This window comes from Botrytis fragariae (assembly GCF_013461495.1).
Source record: "Botrytis fragariae strain BVB16 chromosome Unknown tig00000001, whole genome shotgun sequence".
NCBI classification, from domain to species: domain Eukaryota; kingdom Fungi; phylum Ascomycota; class Leotiomycetes; order Helotiales; family Sclerotiniaceae; genus Botrytis; species Botrytis fragariae.
Window position 1 is genome coordinate 1,811,860 of NW_023500987.1, and position 21,496 is coordinate 1,833,355.

Consider the following 21,496-nt stretch of genomic DNA (forward strand, 5'->3'; position numbering starts at 1 on the left):
CTAGACCCGACCAACTCCACCACCAACAATTGCCAGGTCTCCCGAGGTCTGCTTGGACCCATAACACCCACACATACGCTCTAGTCTCCCTCCCTAGGGATCTTCTTTCTTCTTTCAACGGCGAGATCTAATTTTAAGCTTACTTCCCTCAAGCAAGTCTTGTGTACAGGTAATCAAAAAAAACCAAGTTTCCAAGGATTTCATCAAGTAATGCGGAAGATGTTACTTTATATACGATCCTTAGTATGCACATCGACCACTTTATTGGAGAAGCTGTGAGCCGTAGATTCCGTACAGCCGTCTTGGTGTTTGACTTGAACCCTGGATGAGTAATGTAATGGATGAAATTATGAATCTATCAACGAGACACGCTAGACTATACTTGGATTCCAATTGATAAGACGCCTGCTGACTGTCTCAGATTCTAAGCTCATGGTCCTTTTTCGATCATGGCGTGCAGATTTTCATGCAGTTGGATTGGAGAATTGAAAGAATGGCAAACATGGGGTCATCTACTACGTCATAAAGTGCTTGGGGAAGAAAAAGAAAAAATGGATTGAGTAAAAACATATTTAAAACTGCCGAAAAGCGAGTCCAATTAAATGAAGGATATATATATATATATGAATCTTTGACAACAACGACGACAAGGGGGGGGTCGTTGCTTTGTTGCTCTCCATTGGCTTGATCAAAGGAGGCGGGGAGGGGGAGGGGAAGGGGAAGGGGAGGGGCGGGAAATACGACATAGGCAATGAATGCAGCAGGAAAAGCACGAATGAGATACAGGTAAAATGTCACAATATCCTCCCTTATGGCGGAATCTCACGTGAAGATTCCGCTCTCCTAGGTATGTACGTACCTGCCTAGGTAATTGTGCATCTATCATGAACTGCCCAGGTGTATATACTTTTTTCTATTTTCTATTTTCTATTTTCTATTTTCTATTTTCTATTTTCTATTTTCTATTTTCTATTTTCTATTTTCTATTTTCTATTTTCTATTTTCTATTTTCTATTTTCTATTTTCTATTTTCTATTTTCTATTTTCTATTTTCTATTTTCTATTTTCTATTTTCTATTTTCTATTTTCTATTTTCTACCCTCCTACCCTCCTACCCTCCTACCCTCGATTCTTCTCCAAGCTTTCAATCTATATGAACTTTCTGAACATCACAAACCACCATCTGTCTTATGGTCTGAAAGATCCGTCTGCCTAGGTCTGCTCTGATGTGAATATGACGGGATCCTAGGTAGACAGTCAACTCGGCCACAATTCTTTATAATATTCTTCAAGTCAATAATAAGCATCGGTATAAACCATTGTTGCTTGGCAATAGTTTGGGTAGTTCTCATATTCGGATTACATGGTCAATGCCGATCATGATATCGTGGGGAAACTCCAAGAGTCTCAATTGCTCAGTATATTGAGACGACACTTTCATAGCGCGGGGCTGGTGGGGTTTACTGCGTTGATATCGTTGATATTGCTGTGACAATGGACGCTTATTCAGATACCATTGGAATAAGGATTGTACCAGACATACAGTTGTGTCATGGATCCAGATTGGGGGGCCCAGATTGATCAGCCATCCAATCGATCGTTTCGCTGAGCCAGTAATTCTCAAATTTGAAGGGAATTCGAAACCCCGCACATTGTAGTTCTTCTTGAACTACCTCTACATACCAACTACTGTACTAGAGTGATGCTCCGGTACTTTCTTATTTTTGGCTCGCTACTTCATCACAAAAGATAAACTACTTAGTAAGTGTTGACATCTAGTTGAAGACTAGATGCCACATGTCACTCACCTACATCTCACCCCAAACACATTTTCCTCAAATCTAATATCAAATTATCCATACAAACATTTGCTATCTCCTCACGTAATTATCAATATTTCTCCCTTACTGAACATTAGGATTTCTCAATTCGGTCATCATGCCATTGAAATCCCTTTTCGAAAAGCTGTGTGCCCGCACCTCGGAGTCAATCCATAAAAATCATTCGCGTCAAGCAAGTAAAGAAGATGAAAAATACCATTCCGAATCCAATCCCAGCTATCTCAAACTCTTACAGGCTGCATCCGGCAAGCCACTACGACCTATTAGAGCCAGCAGTATTCCTAGAGAAAATTGGAGCTCCGCCGACCAAGAAGTATGGATATTCAGAACCTTAGTCGAGGTGTGCCATCGACCGGACTATAATGCTTACGATATTGTCAAAACATACAGTATGGAAAATGACCGGGAGGATTTATACTTGTTGGATGAAGAGGATTGGTCGAAAATCTTAGGGAGCTGGAAAGATGGTGCGACGGTCCATAGTATCTTGAGAAACATGGAGAGGAGGAAAAGGCCCGGGTTTAGAAATACTCTGTCCAGGACCGAATCCGAGCCCGAATCGAAGGCCCAGCAATTTGATCACCGTGATAGTACTCGGTCTAGAACAACCAATATACATTTTTAAGATTCTCGAGGTTCAAGAACGTGTCTATCACCAGCTTACAGTTATTTGAAAAAAAGCATGAGGTGTCCTTAGGGAGGACTTGATGTACTCTGATAACCCAAGTACGGGTATCTGAAATGCAAGAGAGCGAAGTTCGGAATTGTTCGAGTTTGACATGCGGTTTGGAAGAAACACGAAGGGTGGACTTGCATGGTGTCTTCATTATGGTTGATCCAAATGATATCGCTTCGTACGTCATTACGTCGACGCTTCTCAGACGCGTATATGGCATTCTCCGGACTCTCCAAGCGGAGAGCATTCTACAGAATTCTATCTTTATATCCGATGGAGGAGATCATCTGCTCACCATACATATACATTGGAGGAGGGACCCGTCATATTCAAAAATATCATGGGTTCGGTCTTTATTGTCATGATTCAAGAAGAAGAGATATGCTGTCAGTTAAAAACACTTTGGGTGTGCAATCAGTACATTCCGTTCAAGAAATTTGGTCGCAGGATTATGACATGACGCAGGATCAGGCGAATTTTAATTCTTCAGACTTACCTTAAGTTCAAGGCTAGCAGATTATTCAATCCAACCGATTTGAAGATATCTTTGAGAGCATTTTACACATGTCCAGTTTCTCGATTGCTACCTTTCTCACAGAAACTATGGGTCCACAAATCCATACACCCACCCTTGCTAAGTTTCAAATTACTCCCTGGTAATAACAAATTCCATCGTCAACACATCTGTTCCCATGTATGCAGTCTCTTTAAGATCATTGCCGAGTTGCTCCCAAGTCAACAGTCTCGATTCCGTTTTCCATTGCGTTCCCGTTCTCTTCCCAACTTCATCTCACACCCCCTTCCAAGTCTCTGGGGACTGCAGAAGGCACCTGTATTTAGAACCAGGGGGGTCAAGTAACTCCCGTTGCTTGGGCACGCCGGCTTGGTAGCCTAACTTCAAGCTCCCTGGATGATCTCGAGACAATTTGACTAACTGCGTAGCCCCCTCGTTTGGTTCTCTAAATTCCACTGATGGGAAAATCTGGTTCACTAAGATGACATCCATCGTTCCGTGCAATGCATTCAACCTTTCACGTGGTTGCAACATATCATCTTCAAAAAAGTCAACTTTAGAAGTATCCTTGTCACGAAAAAACTAATAACCCAAGTCCCAGTGATTGATAATGTCCACGGCATGGAGCTGATCTGCAGGCGCAAAATTTAGGTCCCACACCAATTTTCGTGATTCTTGACCGAGGAAGCATCCAATGTCAATAAATGAGTCTTCGCTCTTGAGCCGCGCAACAATATCTTTATACGCTGGCGACTGAGCGAGAAGATTATCAAGGAAGCGGCTCCCCCTCTCCCTCCCCACCTCAACCCGTAAAGAAATATGCGTAAGGCAAATAGATCACATCATTCTTGTTCAGATTCTGGCATACTTGGGCGTTTGGGATTCATACACAGATTTGCGAGCTTTTACTTGCGGCTCGAAGCTCAACTTCATCCTCCACACTATGTCCTTGTTTCCTTACCGATTTATTCGCCGAAGAACTCTGAGAATTTGATCGCAATGAAAAGGTTGATCGGACAGAACGGATAACATTCTCAGGACTTTTCCCTTGGAACAAGGGGCGAACCGCAGGAAGACATGCTCCAATGATTGCAGAACTGGATTCTATCACCACCAGACCGCGAAAATGGTGCTGGCAGCTGCCTCATATATTGGATCAGCAACTCCAGTTATATGATCAAGGTACTTACCAAGGAGATCTCGAGAACCGTATTCAGTATTAAGTGCAAACATACCTGTAAGAACTGCTCGAATCATGCCAGCAACAACAGACCTATTTCGATCAGCAGATTATTTAGAGCCATCAATAGCGAACAAGTGTACTCATAAGATACCGAGTGCGAAGACCGAACAAAGTGCAAGCCTTGCACCCATCGACATTTTTGGCTTCCAAACGACGGGTATTGGAGTGAGAAGAATTGCAAAATCGGTCAAGACATCAGTGATGCAGAAAATTGTTGTTTCGCATGATTCAGTGTCGCAATATTGACCAAAAAGCATGCCGTTAGTCCAGAAAGCTGATATATGTGTACCACATTGGAACAAAACTGCGAAGCAGAACGAGATAGTCCACAGGATTATGATCACACATAGTATCGCAGACCAGATATTGAATTGTCTATTGACTACAAAAAGCCGGCGATACAAGAGGGCCACACTGAGTTTTGTGAAGCCGAAAGCGATGGTATGCACGATTATCACAATGGTGGTAAATTAGGGCCAGTCAATGAGTGATCGAAATAGAGAATTGAAATATTCCATCAATGGTAACTGTCGTACCTCCCACTTGACGGCTTTCTCGCCAGGTAAGAATTCCTTCTCCTGTCTCAGGATCCTGCTGCGTATGATATCCAAAGAACTTTTCCGAGGCGCCTTGAGGTTGACTAGCACCAAATCACTTCGGGAGCAAAACGTTCCTAGACACTAACCAGCTAGAATGATCCCACTCGCAGCCCACATGCATAACTACATTGCAAACTTCCGTCTGTCGCAGAATTCGAAATAACATTAGGGTTGGGCAGGACCTACCAAACTAGGAAGAATGATCCAATCGTCTCTTTCGAGTTTGTTCTTTTTTGTCTTTCGAACCCAAAAGCGCATTGGCACACACATAGTCGCAATGAGTGGTAAGAAGATGCATGCAGTATAAACCCCTGCCGGGACTATCGAAGAGAGGAGCTTGATCGTTGTGGATTGCAACCTAACGGGAATGTTTGATAGAGACTCGCAGATATCACAGTAAATGGGTTTCTGCTGTCGAATATGGGGAGATCTTGACTTCAAATCCTGCCAGCTTCCACAATCAACAAGCTTGACGATCTCGCGATGGCTACGTCGAAGGAAACTTACCCTATCATCCCAAGTCAGCAAGACTCTTCTGACTCTGACTGCGAAGCAAACGACACTTCTCAACTTGATAGACTGCTTTCGGAGAGTCCAAAGCAAGTCTCAAGGAAGAAACCCCGTAGAGTTCTTATACCAATATTTATCTCTTTTCTTATTGCCATCATCATACCACAATAGGTTCTACTTGTACGAATCCGATCTATTACTCTGAGTGGATGCTTTCGTTTCAAAGGTCAGGCACCATGAGTTACAACTATTGTATAAATATGGCATCAAAAATGATAATGCTGATTACTTATAGAGATTTTCGCTCTTAGCTACCAACGAAACAAAGAACGTCAAATAGGATCACTGAGTGCGTACAATTCCAAGCATATGACCGAAGCCGATGAGGCATGGCGGACAATGTTCACAGGACATGGCATCATTTCTTTTCCAGAGAGTTACGCCACAGAGCACAAAATGATCGAGACACTTCGCTACTCTGTTGAGAGTCCCGAGGCGGAGAAGAGTCGAGTGTATCTTGTCGAAGCGTGCCATGCCATGCACTGTCTCGTGAGTTTCAAACCCGCAAGAGAATCTAAAATCGTAAGCGCTGATTTGAATAGCGAATGGTCCGCCTTCACTACAGAGCGTTGGAGACCGGTACTCCCTGGGATTGAGATGCTGCACACGATTATCATTGTTTCGATTCGCTTCGTCAATATATCATGTGTAATCCGGACTACACGCTTTGGTACATAAGTGGGCATAGAGTCAATGGTTATATGCAAATGAAGACTTGTCAGGGTTGGGATGCTTTGAGAGATTGGACAGAGGAGCATACTAGTAGTTATTATGATCAGTATGACATGGAACCAGGCACAATTGGGGATAATCTGCGACACAACTATCACGCTGGAGACGGTTTGCCAGCTGGCAGTCTCTAGAGTACACATGGAGGTTTCAAAGGACATTACCACTGTCGAACATGTGATGTGCATAGTCTGGAATTCCCGGGGTGGAGGCTATAGTAAGTTTGAATTCAATTATTCTTGTGATGCTTCGTCATCGCAAATGAAGAGTTTGCCACGTCTCTCATCCATACCACACCTCGGGACTAGCTCAATAGTTCCATCTTCCCTTCTATCGGGACTTTTCTTCTCCCATACAAATAGCTCTGTGCCGTTCAATCCATTTGGGATACTGTCAGAGTTCTTGCCCCGCAGATTTCTCTCCTGGAAGCTAACAGTAATGACACTGACATCGGTTCTCCCGTTGCAATAATGAAAATTGCAACATCCATCATTCTTGAGCCTTGGATACACTCGGGAAACCCATGATTACCGAAGGAGGGACTGCCATCGCTGTCTGCTGTTCAATCTTTCACAGCAACCTTTTCCAGCTCACACAACGTCTTTCATATCTTTCATAACCTCTCAGATCATACGACGTTCCATCTCAGATGGTAAAATACTAATCCTCATCCCCACAATTCCCATCGCATCACTGCATTTACTTCCTAAGATTCTCTCAAAATAGCCATTCATTCCAACCTCTCCCTTCCCACTCCCCCGTAAGGAATCATACCCTGCCCCCCATCCAACCTCCTCCACACCATCTCCACCCTCCTCTCACTCTCTCCCTCCCCTTCAACCCTAACCCATCTCCCCTTCCCCTTCCCCTTCTCCTTCTTTCCCCGCGTCGACAACTTCATTTTCATAAACTGCACTTCGGTGTTGAATTTCGCGCAGAGAGATCGCGTGCGTGAGAGGGTACTTGGGGAGTTGGAACGAGGAGGAGAAAGGGTATGAGACGAGAGGGTGTGGGATGAAGTGTATGAGTTTGATGTGGAGAGGGGTCTGTTCCGGTTGAAATTGAAGCTGCGGTGGGTGGAGCTGGTGGTGGAAGAATAAGTCAAGGAGGTCTGTGTCGAGGTTGAGGTTGAGGGACGGAGGAGAGGTGCATCCATTTCCATGTTCATTGTGGATTACTTTGAAACTGTTTGATTTGTGATGGGAGAATAGGAAAAGGAAGATAGACAATGAACTCTAGAAAGTCGTAGAATTTGGAATTCAGAAAAGAGGAAATGTAGAAATTTTGATGCACCAGGCAATCAATGTAGAATTCACGACGTTCGGATTGTTACACTCTGCCAGGAAAGCTACTAAAATGTAGATTATAGAAATACACATCATCTCAACAGAAACCTCCTCTTTCTTATATACACTTCCATTGCCTCTCCCGCGTCTACAAGCTACCAAAAATAAACATACATGATAGAAGTCCTACCTCGTTACCTAGTTAGTTCTCCGGTCCCGAGTCAACAAACCCATTCGATAAGCTCCAACAGAGTAGAACTCAAACCTGCGGCTGTGAATTGTAAATGCTTTTGGGCCGAACAGGACAATTATCTATAGTTATGTCAATATGATTGGCATTGAGAGATTTGAAGTCAGACGTCGGGGCGGTAGTAGTACCAGTTTGCTGGGAGAATATTTTGAAACGGGAAAGCTACAGGCTGTGGATTATTCCAGGGGGCTTTTGGGCGCTTGATGGGGTTTGAGATCTTCCAGGGTATTGACTCTTGAGTGGCTCATGGATTGGTTGGTGAGAAATAAGAAGAAGAACAATAATAATCAGTTTGAAGGCAATCAATGAACTCTTCGTGATTTTCAATTCTTCACAACTCATTAACTGATCAGCCAATGTATGAGTCATGAGCGTTCAATTCACAAAGGTGTCCAGCACTTATTTGAAACAGAACAAAATGATAGATATCCACACGAGGTAACGTGACCTCCTCGATACCAAAATATGCACTCCCTCCTTGTTGATTGAAAGGCATGGTACGAGATGCGGCCCTTTGACACTCCTCACTCGCTCCTCACTCCTCCATGTTTGTTCGCTGCGTTGCTCGTCTCCAAACTATTCTTGGTCCGGGATTTTGTAGGGCTGGAGGGCTGGAGGGCTGGAAGACTAGACACACTGACAGGCTGCCAAAGCCAATTAGGTAAGAGATTAAGAAATGCGTTCTTATGAAGTGCGTCTCTACCAACTGTCGACTCATTTATATTCAATTAATGCGCGACGGCATCGGTAGTTAATTTCACTCAAGAGTGGAGATCTTTCCGACCTTTTTCCTCACGGGAACGCACATTTTCATGGTCCGGAGACGAAATTATATGTTCAAGGAGATTGATTGAGTAAGATTACCCCGATTAGCAGATTAGACAGCGTGGCAAGTTCAACATGTTCATGAACCGGCATGGGCATGGATACCAGGTCGGTGTTTCCATTTCCATTTTTATATCGATGGTTCTTCTTATTCCCCTTCATGTCCTCCGTCCGTACGTACATCGATCGTACTTCTTCAGGGAACAACACAGACACAGACATTACAGCAAGTAAGACATCCGAGTCAACTTCCTTCAACCCCAGGACTTCATACAATCTAACTTTGATATTCCCTTCCTTCCTTCCCTACTACTTGTTATCATCATTCCTCTTCACTTCATTCGTTACATTACCTTCGTTACGTTGCATTGTAAGATCTTACCAGAACAATCGAATCCCGACTCCTCCAAACTCTTACTTGAACACTACCTACCCACCTCCAGCTAGGCTTATTAAGAACGCTTTGGGCAGCCGTGCAGTATATTTTTAAAAGTTCACTTCAACTTGTTTCAAAACGCGGAACCCTGCAATTTCTCCTTAACACCGAGGAAATTATTTGATACTCAGAAGGTCTTGCTATTGTACCGGCCAGTATTAGGTTATTCATACCGTGTTGCTTTGAGATCTTTGACTTGAAAAAGCCTCTTCTCGAAGGGAATAGGCAAAAGGATTCTGAGGATTTCAAGGCGGTACCAAGTGAATAATCTTCGACTGTTAATAATATCACATTGGGTTCAAGATTTATAAGGACACCTGCAATACACGTCCCTGAAACTTACATTACAGAACAAGCAAATATGGAGACAGCCGAAGAATACACTGGACGACCGTCCTTCACCAGAAGATCTCCATCTCCAGCTGGAAGACCTTCACCCGCCATAGGAGCAACGGGAAATTCGGCTCGATGCGTTTCGACAGCCTCCGAAGGCTCAGTCTTCTCTGGCAGATCAAGTGCTATGAGTCGTGCGTCTGAGCAAAGTTCGGTTGGAAGCTCGGTTTCGCGATCTTCGTCTGCGAGTTATGGGAATAGAACATCTATGGCAGGTCAGGAAAAACCGAAACGACGCGGTTACGTTCGACCACAAGGAACCAATTTTGCAAAGTCGGCACAATCAAGAGAGAGCGTTTTGAGCTTGGGAAGCATAGCACATTTACAGTATTACTTCGCTCGAACCGGTCTGCTGGACGGGAAAGGTGGGCGATTAATGAAGAAGAGGAAGGATGGTAGAGAGACTCTGGATTTATCGGTCTTGGACACGTCATTCCTTGTACCTGGCTCGGGGTCTGATGCGGACTCATCATATGCTTCCACGGCTAGCAGCCCAGAGCTCTCTGCTGCACAATTTGGCGGTATGATGGCGGATAGTCTTATTCACGACTATAATGAGGATGTGGATGAATATTTTAGCGGCGAAGAAGACGATAATCCTTTACACATGCTCCCTCCGACAGCGAGTACCTATATTCATCGCGAGAAAGTTGTCGCACCTCCCCCAACGCTGAATCAGCTTAGACAGGGGTTGGTAGATGCTCTTAATAATGCTACTGCAGCTTTAGAAGACGCAAAGCATGCAAGAACTCCCCCGGCCTCCCCCCTACCCACATCTAAAGTCGAAAATGCAAATCCCGCAACTCCTGATGCTAAGCAGAAAGGGTGGTTTGAGGTACAGGGTATGAATATGCTGGATATTATGACTCTTGCTATTCGTGCAGCAAAAATGTACTATACTGCCCATGAACATCCCGAACGTCTCTTAGCAATCAAATCGGAAAGAGAAATTCGTGGAGAGCTATTATCTGTCCTTGAGGTTTTAAAACGCATGGCTACTCGAGGATTCGCCAATGGAATACGCACAGAAGAAAGAGAAACGATGGATAACTGGGTTGACGGCGTACGTAACATGCTTAGACGGGAGAAAATCCTTGAGGAAGAAGAGCGAAAATTAATAGCGAGCTGGACGTGGCTTCATGCCGATGGTTGGGCAGGAAAGGAGATCGAAAGAGAGTATGCATTCTTAAAATCCATGGATCCGGAACCCGATACCCTGCCGCCACTATCATTAGTGGACGACGTGAAAGATGACAGTCTACTTCCTACACCATTTCTGGCGGAAATGAAAACTGGCCTAAGATTAGTGAAGCTTCATAATGCAGCAGTCAAGAAAAGCAAAAGACCGTTTGGAGCAATATCTACGTTTCATACTGAATTTAACAAGCCATATCGATCAGCCGAGAACCTTCGATTCTGGGTCAAGGCCGCTGAGTTGAGATGGGAAGCAGATGTCAAATTTGACGTCATGGGAGTTGTAAATAGCGAGGACCGTGATGCATGGGAAGGATTCGAAGAAGTAATTTGGAAATGGTGTCGAATGGTTAGGGAGGAATTATCGGAAGAACTCAAAAGACCAAGAAAAATGTCTATTAAGGTCTAATTGTAATGGACTAATCAACCCGATTTTTGTTATGAGTTTTCATCTTCATGTGTTTTCACGCTAAGGCTAGGGAAGGAAAGAGATAGTTCTCTCTTACATACCAATATTTTATTGCACATAATTAGGGTGGACTTTATGGAGAGAGGCTATCGGACATATAGGTTTTATGGGCATATATTTTGTAGTGTTTTTTTTTAACATTTCTTTCATCCGCGCTCCTTGCGCACTTTGTTTTTTGTTGCAGTCTTCTTTTCTCTTCATTCGCACTGCACTGGCTTTGAAGGAGTACTATACCCATGCATACCCACACTCCCACTACTTTTAGCTATACATACATGCCTTAAGTACCTGTTACAGAGCTGTCCTCATCGTGTGACGATGAGATGAGATGGGTATATAGAAATATCAAGTTCTCGTTAGCTAGGAATCAATACATATATACTCTTGGTAATGAAATCTCATCCTCGTCATATCTTTACCCACAGCCGGAAATTTACTCGAGCCCAGATCTTGTTAGTTTGTGGTAATGTGGTACCGATGATGCGAATTTCTCTGTTGGGTTTTTCTTGACAGGCTAGGTATACTTGGATACCTAACCCCCCAAAGCTTCAGTGGTGACGATGGCGCAATAATGCAGGGTTGACGTGCTTGGTGCGGGATTCTGGGGCGAGGTGCGGGAGAAACCGCTTCCACTTCTCTGGTCATTGTGTCAACATGCGAGATTGTATCGAGCTAGGGGAAAGTTGCTCGCGAGGAAAGTCTGAAGCGGATTTGGAAGTCGGTGTGGAAGTTGGTGTGGTGTGAATAAGTAATTTTTTATTTTTTTGGTGCGCGATCTAATTTTTTACTTTTGAGACGTTTTTGGTATTTCGCACCATGGGGGCTTTTGGGGAAAACTATATATATACATATTGGTTGGTTGGGTTGCATCTTCTTTTCTTTTCTGTGGTTGGAGTGGTAGTATGGATTCTTCTTCTTCTTCTTCTTCTTCTTCTTCTTCTTCTTCTTCCGTCTTTACAAAAAATACTTCAATCTTTGATTTTATATGAGTCGAGATTGTGTTATTTTGAAATTCAGGGCGATATTCTTACATAGTATGATGTAATCAGATATCATAGTATCTAGACGATAATAATTGTAATGTGTACTTAATATTCTACACTCTTCAAGGCAAGCAGAATGCCAAATTTCTATCCAATCTACTTCTGACATCCCGAGTAGAGAAAATAACACGATAGCACAGGCATCTGAACCCGAACGGAAAAAGCATTCAGACGACGACGAGCATCGCAACGTAAACGATTCACTCTTTAAACCAGCCAAATACAATCCAACACTACTTCTTCGCGCTGATTTCAGTTTCAGAGATCCAGCAACCATGGGATTGTTCCAATGTGCCGAGGAAATAGTGTTCAAATGGTGGAAAGCGGATAACGAAGCGCGTCCTCGCTGTCTCCAAGATGTCCATCTAAAGAGAACCCCATCGAATGTATCGATTACGCGTTCGGGTTACAAAGAGCGCCGACGAGTAGCAGAGGAGGATGCGAGGCGAAAGAAACTTGAAAGATAGCAAATGGAAAGAAAGGTCATGGGAGTGTAGATGAATATCATCCGAGTCGATCAATTTGCGACGTCCAGAATAGATCACATAGTTTGAATTTCATCTCGACAAACAAAAAATGATAAAATGATAATAACGCATACTTTTTCATGATTCAGTCTTTACGCCTGGACCTGCCAAGGTACAAGACATGACAGTGTTTCCATCCGATATCACCAACCAGAATCTTTTCTTCACCATGATTCAAGACGTTTGTATCATGATGTCTGTTAGAATAAGCAATAATTTAACCTTTACTCCATTCGAAGTTAAAATGAGAATTTTGCTGATCACTTGATATCACATGATGACTACTAAACAAACTTGGAGGGTGAAAGTCCCCCTTTGGTAAAGTGAAACGCGCTAGATCCGAGTCCGCTTCACGACGGCGTGCTTTTAGGTTTTGGATTTTTTTGACGTGTCATTTGCGATATACCATTTGAGTATTTAAAGGTATTTTCTCCTCAAGAATTTTTGATTCTTTCGTTGAATATACATACATTTACTTTGATTGCGTGCTGAACGAACATTCCACAAGATTTAGTACTATACAATAGTACATCTCAAAATCAACCATAACCCCTATATTCGCGAATCAAGAAACCGAACAACTCAAAGACACAGTAACCATGGGTGCCAAAAAATTGTTCTTCAAGCTTCGAAAGTTTCAAAACGGAATCAAACCTTCTTGCGCTCAGAATCCGCAACTCCAGAGGGTCTCCACGAATGAATCGTTAACCTTTTCCTTTTATGAAAGAAGGAAGGCGACCGAGAACAGATTAGCAAAGGAAAGAGGGGTAAGAAACTTTTTAGTAGAAGAAGAACAAAGGAAAAGGAGGAAAGACGAGAAGAACCGATTAAAAAATGAGGCAAAAGAAGCAAGACAGAGGGTGGCTGAGGAATTCGCCATGGGCCAATTAAGTTTGAAAGAGATGAAGGCCCAGCTAAAGAAATCGAAAAAGAAGGAGAAGGCAACGAATGGTGGTTTTACTCCTAGGAATCCTGATGAGGACGATATTGATGGGGAGTGGGACTGGAAGGGCGACGCGGTGAGCTTAAGAGAGTGGGCTTAAAGGGACAGGCAGGGAGACGAATTCACCATGAGTGCATGGGGCTTGAAGAATTGATGAGAGCGAATTTGAATAGCAGCATACTGGAGTTTGTGGCTTAATGATACAACAATGTTTGTTATCAAAATTTGATAGTAATATAATGCCATTGAAATGGAAATTCATTTGAAATGCAACACTTCGTGACAGACTGGACATTGTGGACAACACCCAACTATAAGAGTTCTTACTAGAATACGCCATGCCATGAAAGGCACTGGCATGCTACCCAGTGGTTGAAGAAAAAGATAAAAGGGGGTTCGAGAAAGCCTCAGGGAGAGGTCAATAGACCTGCGATGATGGAAGGCATCGAGCATCTTGCACAACTACTGGCTAGACCTGGCTGCCTGAATACCTTTTAGGAACGCAAGTGCTCGTCCTAAACTTGAAGCCACTTGCTTCAGATAACGAACTCCTTCTTGCTTGATAGTCCAACCATTCACTTATCTTCTTCGCCTTGAAGATTTGGGAAGACAGCAAAAGAAGGAATGTCTGAGCATTCGATGAACATACGAACCTACATTCACCGTCATAGTTTCAGTCTTTTGGAAGAAAGAAAAGACTTGATACCTTCGTATAGAATGATGAGAGGGGAGCAGGCCTCGAGATGGCATGGTCGTACTTGCCTCATCGACGACATGAGGTAGGCAATGCCACTGGATGCTATAGTGATAAAACTGGATCATTTTCTCACTATAAACACACCTCGTACGCAGAATGTGAGCTTGTCATTGGCTCTAATCTCACACCCCGCCATGTACTAACAATAAGTATCGTCTCCCAAAATGAGAATGAGAATGGAAAATGATGAAACCAAAAATGAAAATCCCTGCCCAACACGTCTCGCGTCGCGTCTCCCCATATTTTTCTTTTTCCACTCACCGAAACTTTGCTTCCGCAGCCTTCCAAAACCAACGCCAAATCCGAACTTTAATCTTCAATCACACTCGCTCACTCAATTTCAACTATACCCTCTTTAACAAATTTCCCTCCCATCTTCCCATCTCAATGTCCACACTTCCACCCAATTCTCCAACCTCACCACTTCCCAAACGTCAAAAGACTTCGTCCTCGAGCTCTCCGTCAAAATCCACCCCCGCAGCCGCTGCCACCTCTTCCCTCCAAGAAATCATGTCTTCCACTCCAAGCACCGCGCCCACCACAACTCCAGCACCTGCAACAAACGGTTCAGCCCCAGCCCCCACACCCCTAAAATCATCAACCCCTCCCCCTCTTCTCATTAAGAAACTTTCACCCCGCGCCCGTCTCCCTACACGAGGTAGCGCTTTCGCTGCTGGATACGATATCTACGCTGCAAAAGAAACGGTCGTGCCTGCTAAGGGAAAGGTTTTGGTGGATACTGATATTAGTATGGCTGTGCCAGATGGAACTTGTATGTTTTTGTCCCCCGTTCATCCTCCTATTTATTCCACCCTCTCTTCGTTGTATCACTTTGCCTTAATCAAGTATCTTTATTTAACTAACACTCTGTGCAGATGGCCGTATAGCCCCACGCTCTGGACTTGCCTCCAAACACATGATCGATACTGGCGCTGGCGTAATCGATGCTGATTATCGAGGCCAAGTAAAGGTACTCCTTTTTAACCATGGCGAAAAGGATTTTGAAGTAAAGGAGGGTGATCGTGTAGCACAATTGATTTTGGAGAGGATTTATACACCAGAGGTTACAGAGGTTTTGGTTTTGGAGGAGAGTGTGAGGGGTGAAGGCGGCTTCGGAAGCACAGGTTAGATTGTGAGGAAGGGAAGAAGAGATGAAGTTTCGAGGGTAATTTGGATTAGTGGAGAGAGTTAAATATACCGTGCTGTGCACACTTTAAGGAAGGGAGACTGTGGCTCGGGAAGGAATAGACAAAATGAAGAAATCTATCGCTGTCTATTATGATGCATCTATGTATTCAGGATATCTAAACTGTAGCCCCCCGGGTCTATACGCTTTCTGCTCTAAATCTCACTACTGGATTCTTCAGAAAGTGCACATTCCTAACCAGTCTCACCTCAGCCGCCTTCGACCTGACCAATCCCTCTCTCTTAGAATCCTCATCCTTTGCCCTTCCACCGACAACATTCTTCCACTTCTCAATCTCCTCATCTCTCGCGATCTTTGTCTTCGCAAGCACTTCATGCATACTAGCCAAAACCTTTTCCGTCGCTCTCGCAAGCGGTAATTCCGTAGCCTCAACCTCATCATCACTAATCCACGCATCTTTCTCCAATAGTCCTTCCACATTACACACTGCCTCTTTGAATCTCACCAACATGAGCGCTGCAAACATATCTCCAGTTCCACTAAAGAAACAATCAATCGCTGGTATTTTGATGCTGAAGATTCTTGGTTCGGCTGTCGATGTCATAGTCGAGCCTACGACCGAAAGATGGGGTTCCGCACCGGGAGATGGAAGTGAAATGGAAGTAACCATTATATGTGGGATTTTATATACTTCGTGTAATGTCGTTATGGCCAATTTAAGTGTATCCATATCCTGAATTTTGACACCAGATAGTGTCCTACGAGAGTCAGCTAATTTGCACTTCATCTCTTCCGGAATTCAAACTCTCTTAGGAACAAAAATATGGGTGCCCTACTCAACCTCAAATTGATTTGGTAGAATCAGATCCGCATCTTTGATCAATGCTTTGTAAGCTGGCACCACATCCTCCGCTACATATAGTTTCCCGTTATCCCCCATAACCGGATCCAAAACCCAGAAGAAGCTTCCCGGTTTCATTGTAGTTTTTAATTTCAGATCGCGTGCTATTGTGCCAACGGCTTCTACAGATGCGGCTCCAGGCAGATAGCCCGAGAGCATCATATTGAAATCGTCGAGGTATGAGTTCTTGAGTCCTTGATAGAGGTCCGATATTTCGGTCGCGGTAGCGCGTGTGCCTTTAGCTTGTCCATAGCCTAGATGATTGCCTTTTCATACACCTGTCAGCCTTAAGTTCATCTGGTCTCCGCGTCGATTTGCGATGGAGCATGTATTCAGGCTAACATACTGAATTGTACTGTATTCAGAGCAGCGACTTCGCATCCTAGAGATTGCATAACGAACGTGGCCATAGTATTTCCGACATATCTTTAGTAACATCATATGGTTTAGTCGACTTGCATACACAATGTAGAAAGAATTTGTGACTCATGGGACTCACCCGTAAACAACCTTGAGCAGATAACGTTAGTTCAGCAAAAGTCGCGTAAGGGTGGCCTTCCTACATGACTGGCAACAGCAAGAACTCGTGTATCTGGTACGGGGAAATCTTCAGACATCTTGCTTATTTGGCGGAGATGTTACTTCGTGAAGAAGAGAGGAGTGGATCTGAGATATCAGATCGAAATGCGCCGGAATCGCTAGAAAAGATTGGCGAGGGAGAGTTTCAATTGCAATATCCAAGTATCTCAAAGACAACAGAAGAACTTCAGATACAAAGTTTGTAAGCTAAAAGTTCATTGCTCAAGAACGTTTTGCTTCTCAATGAAGGGAAAACATTAATCTTATCTTGCTCTAGATTTCATGCTGACGATATGGGTAGTGGGGCATCAGGTTTGCCCCGCGCTATCCTCAATCCAGGGACATGCATGAAGACCAGCAAATTTATGTGTGCAAATAGCAGATGTCAAAAATATTCCAAGAAAAATTGTTCTCCGAATGTATCTTATTATTGTTTTTGAACAGATTCTATTGAGAAAAATCAACGAATTGCTTCATCGCATACCATGTACTGAGCAACAAAACCATTCATGGCACAATTTACCACGACCATTGTCCATATCCATAAACCAACCCACGCGCCATATTGAATATGCTGTAAACTTTGATATCATTGTTCATTAATCCTTTTCGACAACCATACCTACTCGTCATCACCAATCTGGAATAAAATGTTAGCTTCTCTAGATCTGAATATTAGGTGATACATGTAAACGTACCTTTGGTGCCAAGTAAAATCTCAAGTAACTGCTTCCGGCAAGCTGGTATTCCACCAAGAGAGGAACCTCATTAGACAAGCAAAGTTTAACAGACTTAGACAAACCAGCAGCCTTGCAGAAGTTGACCAAGTATTTGAGGGAGAAGGTCAAGGAGACCGGCTCGGTAAGCTCAATATCGACGTTAAGATCTGGCTTGTCGATATTGCTATGGCTGCGCAGGGTGACAGCACCATTGCCAATGTCTCCAGCACAGGAGAACTTAACACCATCCTTTGAAGCCTCAATCGACACTATTTGGCAAAGGATTAGTACAACCTCTCATCTGGGAGGGGAGAGAGAGAAACGGGGACAATGAGACATACCAGACTCGGACAAAGCCATAAGATCGACACAGATTCTCTTGAACTCCGAACTTGGCATATTGATGACTGCCGCATATTCTGTATCAGGGATACCCAAATGTTCTTGATCGATATCCATCAACTTTAAATCATATTCGCTCAATCGATCGCTCTCACTGCTCTCGAATACTAAGTTCAAAACATCTGGTGCATCCTCGGCCTTGATGGTGAGAATATCCTCGTTTTGGGCAGCTCGCAGAACCTTTGTGAGAGAAGTGAGATTGACACCGAGGGCGACATTGCGGTCACATCGGTAAGGAGAAAATCCTTCAGCCTTCAGCATCATCGATACGAGCGCAACGTGCGAGTTGTCCATAGCTTGGAGCGCGATTCCTGAATCATTGCAGTCGAAGTTGCAGTCTTGAACGAGATCTTTGATGGCATCGACAACCTAAATTATACATCAGCACAAGAGAGGAGGTTAGAGATTCTTTTCTCTTACCTTCTTGAGGAGGTCTGCTTGTTCGAGGCGGGCTTCTAACACTAGGACTTAGTCAGTATTGCAATGTTTGAGGGTGAAATATACTAGGATAATAACATACTCTTGACGGTAATGAAGTCTGTAAATGCAAAGAGATGAGTATTAAAAGCTTATGGTGAAGTTGTTTAGAGAGCGTTGTTTGTGGAAGGAATATTCTGGATTGCAAAGTTGATTGTTTGACTTTTTGAGATGGAAGGGCTGCGACGCGGTCTCGAGAAAACGCGTAGAGTGGTTTTTTGGTTGGTGCACAGACCTGAAATATAGGCCAATCACAGCGAAATGATAGAATGTCAACCTCGCCTACCGAGTATTAAGTTCAATTCAGTACGATTTGTTCTAAGATCCGATTGCTTCGAAGTCATCCCGGGTGCCTTTTGAATTCTGATACCGATGATTTAAAAGCTTCAAGTTAACTCTGGATTAGAAGATACCATTTTTGGATTCAGGTTCCCTTAGCATAGCTAGCCACACAACCCAACATCTAATTGTTCTTGATCTAGCTATAGCAATTAGACAGCTTTGATTGGCATGAAGCTTCTTTTCAGACACTGGCAAGCCATCATGTCCACCTCTAGTCAGCGACTCAGCATATCAACCCTTCTGGCTGTTGGTTTTTCTTCATGAAAAAATGAATCAAGAAAATGCTTTCCAGATACCGGTAAGCCATCATTTGATGGAACTTTGCACACTTTAACATCTCCTCTAAGCCAATATTCTAATTGTTCATGTTCTATTCATACAATCTCAAAATCGCTCTCAGATCACAGTCATTGCCTGATCAGTACCAACAAAATTATTTTTCATTGTTTGAATTCTAAAGCTATTTTCAAGGCCCAATTTTATTTGCCCAACGGTTTAGCATACCCCCCCCCCCTACGCACCCTCCCCATTGTTTAATTAATATTCAGACATTCAATCAATCAATCGAAGAGGTCATCCATATCTTCCAGCTTGCATCCCTTAGTCTCTGGCACGTAGAACCATGTCCATACACCAGACAACGCACAAAAAACAGCGAAGAAAACGTATGCTCCCCAATTAGTATATATTACTAGCGGCGGAGTAATCAGACCAATGATGAAATTATTCCTAATTGATTCAGTAAATGAAAGTCGCCTAGAGGGCTACCTTCGCTAGTCAGACTTACAGCCAATTGGAGCAGGTGCTTAGAGCGACGCCTTTTGCACGAAGATCGCTTCGGAAGATCTCTGATGGCATTGCCCAAGGAACAGGGCCCCAGGATGCTCCAAAAATCACCATATAGAAGAGGAGAAATGCTACACTGACCCAGGCAGCTGCTTGGTGGGTATGCCAGTCATAAGAAAACAGGCAGACCATGACAGCTATCATAACATGGCTAATAGTCATAAAAAACGAGCCTATCATCAATAAGGGCCTTCTTCCATATCGATCCATCGTAAAGAGACTAGAGCCTACACCAACGAGCCTATGCTCGGTTAGCATACTAGCTTCAGGGGGTGATCCATTGTTCCAAAACAATACGAACATTCAGCAGGCAAGGAAAGTAGGCAAGGACTTACTGGCAAATATTTAGAACGCCCGACATGATAAGTTGCATCTCTGAACCCAAGCCCATTCTAGAAAACAGAGTGGGAGAATAGTAAATTAGGGCATTTATACCGACGAATTGTTGGAAGAACATGATAAGTATACCAACGTGCGTGCGTTTGATAGAATCCGACGCAAAGCAATCTCCCCACAAAGCTACTTCGAACTTCATGGGTGAGTTCATAAGATTTTCATGTTTCTGCAGGTGAATTTGTCGAATGTGCGACACTTCGTTGCGTATGTGACGTGCTTCTTCCTGAATCCTTGAATCGGTATCGGGCAATTGTCTCAGCTTCGATAGGACATTCAGAGCCTCCTCATCATGTCCTTTGAAAGAAAGCCATCTTGGCGAAAATGGAAGGAAGTACACCCCAGCTCCCAAGAATAAGGCAGGAACGATTTGTATAAAGAAAGGGAGGCGCCAGCCCCACTCGCCACCTAGATATCTTGTGCCGAAGGATATCCAGAAAGCGACGACGATGCCTACAACAATCGAAAGCTCCTCTGCATGACTAGTTAGCACTTTGATTGTGTGAATTGTACTGGGACAATTGAAACCACTTGCCCAGGACGAGTAAGGCGCCACGAATTTCCGGTGGTGCTATCTCCGAGATATATATGGGCGTAACCATTGAGAGCATCCCAATACCAATGCCCCCACGAGTCTAGCAACAATAAGCATGTTGAAGTTGACAGTCGCAGTTTGTAAAACGCTTCCTAAGAGGAATATGACCACAGCGATTATTATAGAGTATTTCCTCGAATATTTGTCGGCAATCCAGCCCTGGTTCAAGGCACCAAAAAATGCCCCAAGTTCGATCATAGCCGTCAAAATGCCCTTCCAAAAGCCGCTAGAATGGGGGCCTATACGAGGAAAATCCAGAACGAAGCTTTCCATGACAAGAACGACAGAGACTACGCCTTGGTCATACCCTGGATGAAGTTAGAACATTCAGATAAGTTGAGACATTCAAACAAGTTGGCACATTCGAAATAGGTTGGGATATTTAAATAAGTTAAAACTTTCAAATATCGTAATTGGTTTTAACAAAAGCCAACAGTTAAAGGGCCAGATTGTATCCGTACCGAATAGAAGTCCGCCAACTGTGCTCAAAACGGCAGCCCCAGCAACGTAAGGTGAAGCGATAATGCCTCTGAGTCCGCTTTCAACGTAGGGACGATAAGAAGCTTCCATATGCTCTTCTTGGCCGTTTGAAGTATTCGAATATGCAGAGTCCTTGATCGTCTCACTTATCTCGGGCGGGGTTAAAGATGCCATCTTGTCATTTGCAGCTTTTCAATGTATGAAACAATCCCAGAGATTGTGAATAAGTCGAGTGTGCTGAGAAGTTTCTTAGGGTTAAGAGGATGTGGAGATGAGGTTAAGAAGATGTAAAAATGAGGCTTCCATCAACTGCCACCATT

The 21,496-nt window shown here is 43.6% G+C and overlaps 11 protein-coding genes across 11 annotated transcripts; 6 read left to right on the top strand and 5 right to left on the bottom strand.

Moving 5' to 3' along the window:
* Window positions 1-1,253: 1,253 nt before the first annotated feature.
* Bfra_000554 (uncharacterized protein) lies at window positions 1,254-1,581 on the top strand (the record flags this gene model as incomplete). The annotated part of the gene is made up of 2 exons (XM_037331000.1): window positions 1,254-1,418; window positions 1,444-1,581. Coding segments are annotated over 2 exons (303 nt in total), but the record flags the coding sequence as incomplete, so codon positions are not given.
* Window positions 1,582-1,938: 357 nt separating this feature from the next.
* On the top strand, window positions 1,939-2,466 carry Bfra_000555 (uncharacterized protein; the record flags this gene model as incomplete). Its single annotated transcript, XM_037331001.1, has 1 exon — window positions 1,939-2,466. The coding sequence occupies one exon, from the start codon at window positions 1,939-1,941 to the stop codon at window positions 2,464-2,466; it is 528 nt and encodes a 175-aa protein (XP_037197334.1).
* A 1,147-nt stretch (window positions 2,467-3,613) lies between these two features.
* Bfra_000556 (uncharacterized protein) lies at window positions 3,614-4,288 on the bottom strand (the record flags this gene model as incomplete). The annotated part of the gene is made up of 3 exons (XM_037331002.1): window positions 3,614-3,784; window positions 3,921-4,013; window positions 4,151-4,288. The coding sequence occupies 3 exons, from the start codon at window positions 4,286-4,288 to the stop codon at window positions 3,614-3,616; spliced, it is 402 nt and encodes a 133-aa protein (XP_037197335.1).
* A 66-nt stretch (window positions 4,289-4,354) lies between these two features.
* Window positions 4,355-4,990, bottom strand: Bfra_000557 (putative integral membrane protein; the record flags this gene model as incomplete). The annotated part of the gene is given in 3 exon segments (XM_037331003.1): window positions 4,355-4,688; window positions 4,818-4,947; window positions 4,960-4,990. The coding sequence occupies 3 exon segments, from the start codon at window positions 4,988-4,990 to the stop codon at window positions 4,355-4,357; spliced, it is 495 nt and encodes a 164-aa protein (XP_037197336.1).
* A 160-nt stretch (window positions 4,991-5,150) lies between these two features.
* On the top strand, window positions 5,151-6,306 carry Bfra_000558 (uncharacterized protein; the record flags this gene model as incomplete). Its single annotated transcript, XM_037331004.1, has 3 exons — window positions 5,151-5,157; window positions 5,679-5,965; window positions 6,166-6,306. The coding sequence occupies 3 exons, from the start codon at window positions 5,151-5,153 to the stop codon at window positions 6,304-6,306; spliced, it is 435 nt and encodes a 144-aa protein (XP_037197337.1).
* A 239-nt stretch (window positions 6,307-6,545) lies between these two features.
* On the bottom strand, window positions 6,546-7,340 carry Bfra_000559 (uncharacterized protein; the record flags this gene model as incomplete). Its single annotated transcript, XM_037331005.1, has 3 exons — window positions 6,546-6,727; window positions 6,807-6,878; window positions 6,947-7,340. 3 exons carry the CDS (start codon window positions 7,338-7,340, stop codon window positions 6,546-6,548), a joined length of 648 nt encoding a protein of 215 aa, XP_037197338.1.
* Window positions 7,341-9,330: 1,990 nt separating this feature from the next.
* On the top strand, window positions 9,331-10,965 carry Bfra_000560 (uncharacterized protein; the record flags this gene model as incomplete). The annotated part of the gene is made up of 1 exon (XM_037331006.1): window positions 9,331-10,965. One exon carries the CDS (start codon window positions 9,331-9,333, stop codon window positions 10,963-10,965), a length of 1,635 nt encoding a protein of 544 aa, XP_037197339.1.
* Window positions 10,966-11,679: 714 nt separating this feature from the next.
* On the top strand, window positions 11,680-12,535 carry Bfra_000561 (uncharacterized protein; the record flags this gene model as incomplete). The annotated part of the gene is made up of 2 exons (XM_037331007.1): window positions 11,680-11,765; window positions 12,187-12,535. 2 exons carry the CDS (start codon window positions 11,680-11,682, stop codon window positions 12,533-12,535), a joined length of 435 nt encoding a protein of 144 aa, XP_037197340.1.
* Window positions 12,536-13,194: 659 nt separating this feature from the next.
* On the top strand, window positions 13,195-13,638 carry Bfra_000562 (uncharacterized protein; the record flags this gene model as incomplete). The annotated part of the gene is made up of 1 exon (XM_037331008.1): window positions 13,195-13,638. One exon carries the CDS (start codon window positions 13,195-13,197, stop codon window positions 13,636-13,638), a length of 444 nt encoding a protein of 147 aa, XP_037197341.1.
* Window positions 13,639-15,620: 1,982 nt separating this feature from the next.
* Window positions 15,621-16,960, bottom strand: Bfra_000563 (putative pyridoxine kinase protein; the record flags this gene model as incomplete). The annotated part of the gene is made up of 5 exons (XM_037331009.1): window positions 15,621-16,200; window positions 16,279-16,609; window positions 16,690-16,769; window positions 16,843-16,853; window positions 16,907-16,960. The coding sequence occupies 5 exons, from the start codon at window positions 16,958-16,960 to the stop codon at window positions 15,621-15,623; spliced, it is 1,056 nt and encodes a 351-aa protein (XP_037197342.1).
* A 422-nt stretch (window positions 16,961-17,382) lies between these two features.
* Window positions 17,383-21,350, bottom strand: Bfra_000564 (putative proliferating cell nuclear antigen protein; the record flags this gene model as incomplete). Its single annotated transcript, XM_037331010.1, has 10 exons — window positions 17,383-17,496; window positions 17,621-17,910; window positions 17,983-18,412; window positions 18,464-18,504; window positions 18,564-18,581; window positions 19,509-19,591; window positions 19,650-19,949; window positions 20,044-20,672; window positions 20,721-21,004; window positions 21,158-21,350. 10 exons carry the CDS (start codon window positions 21,348-21,350, stop codon window positions 17,383-17,385), a joined length of 2,382 nt encoding a protein of 793 aa, XP_037197343.1.
* Window positions 21,351-21,496: the final 146 nt, after the last annotated feature.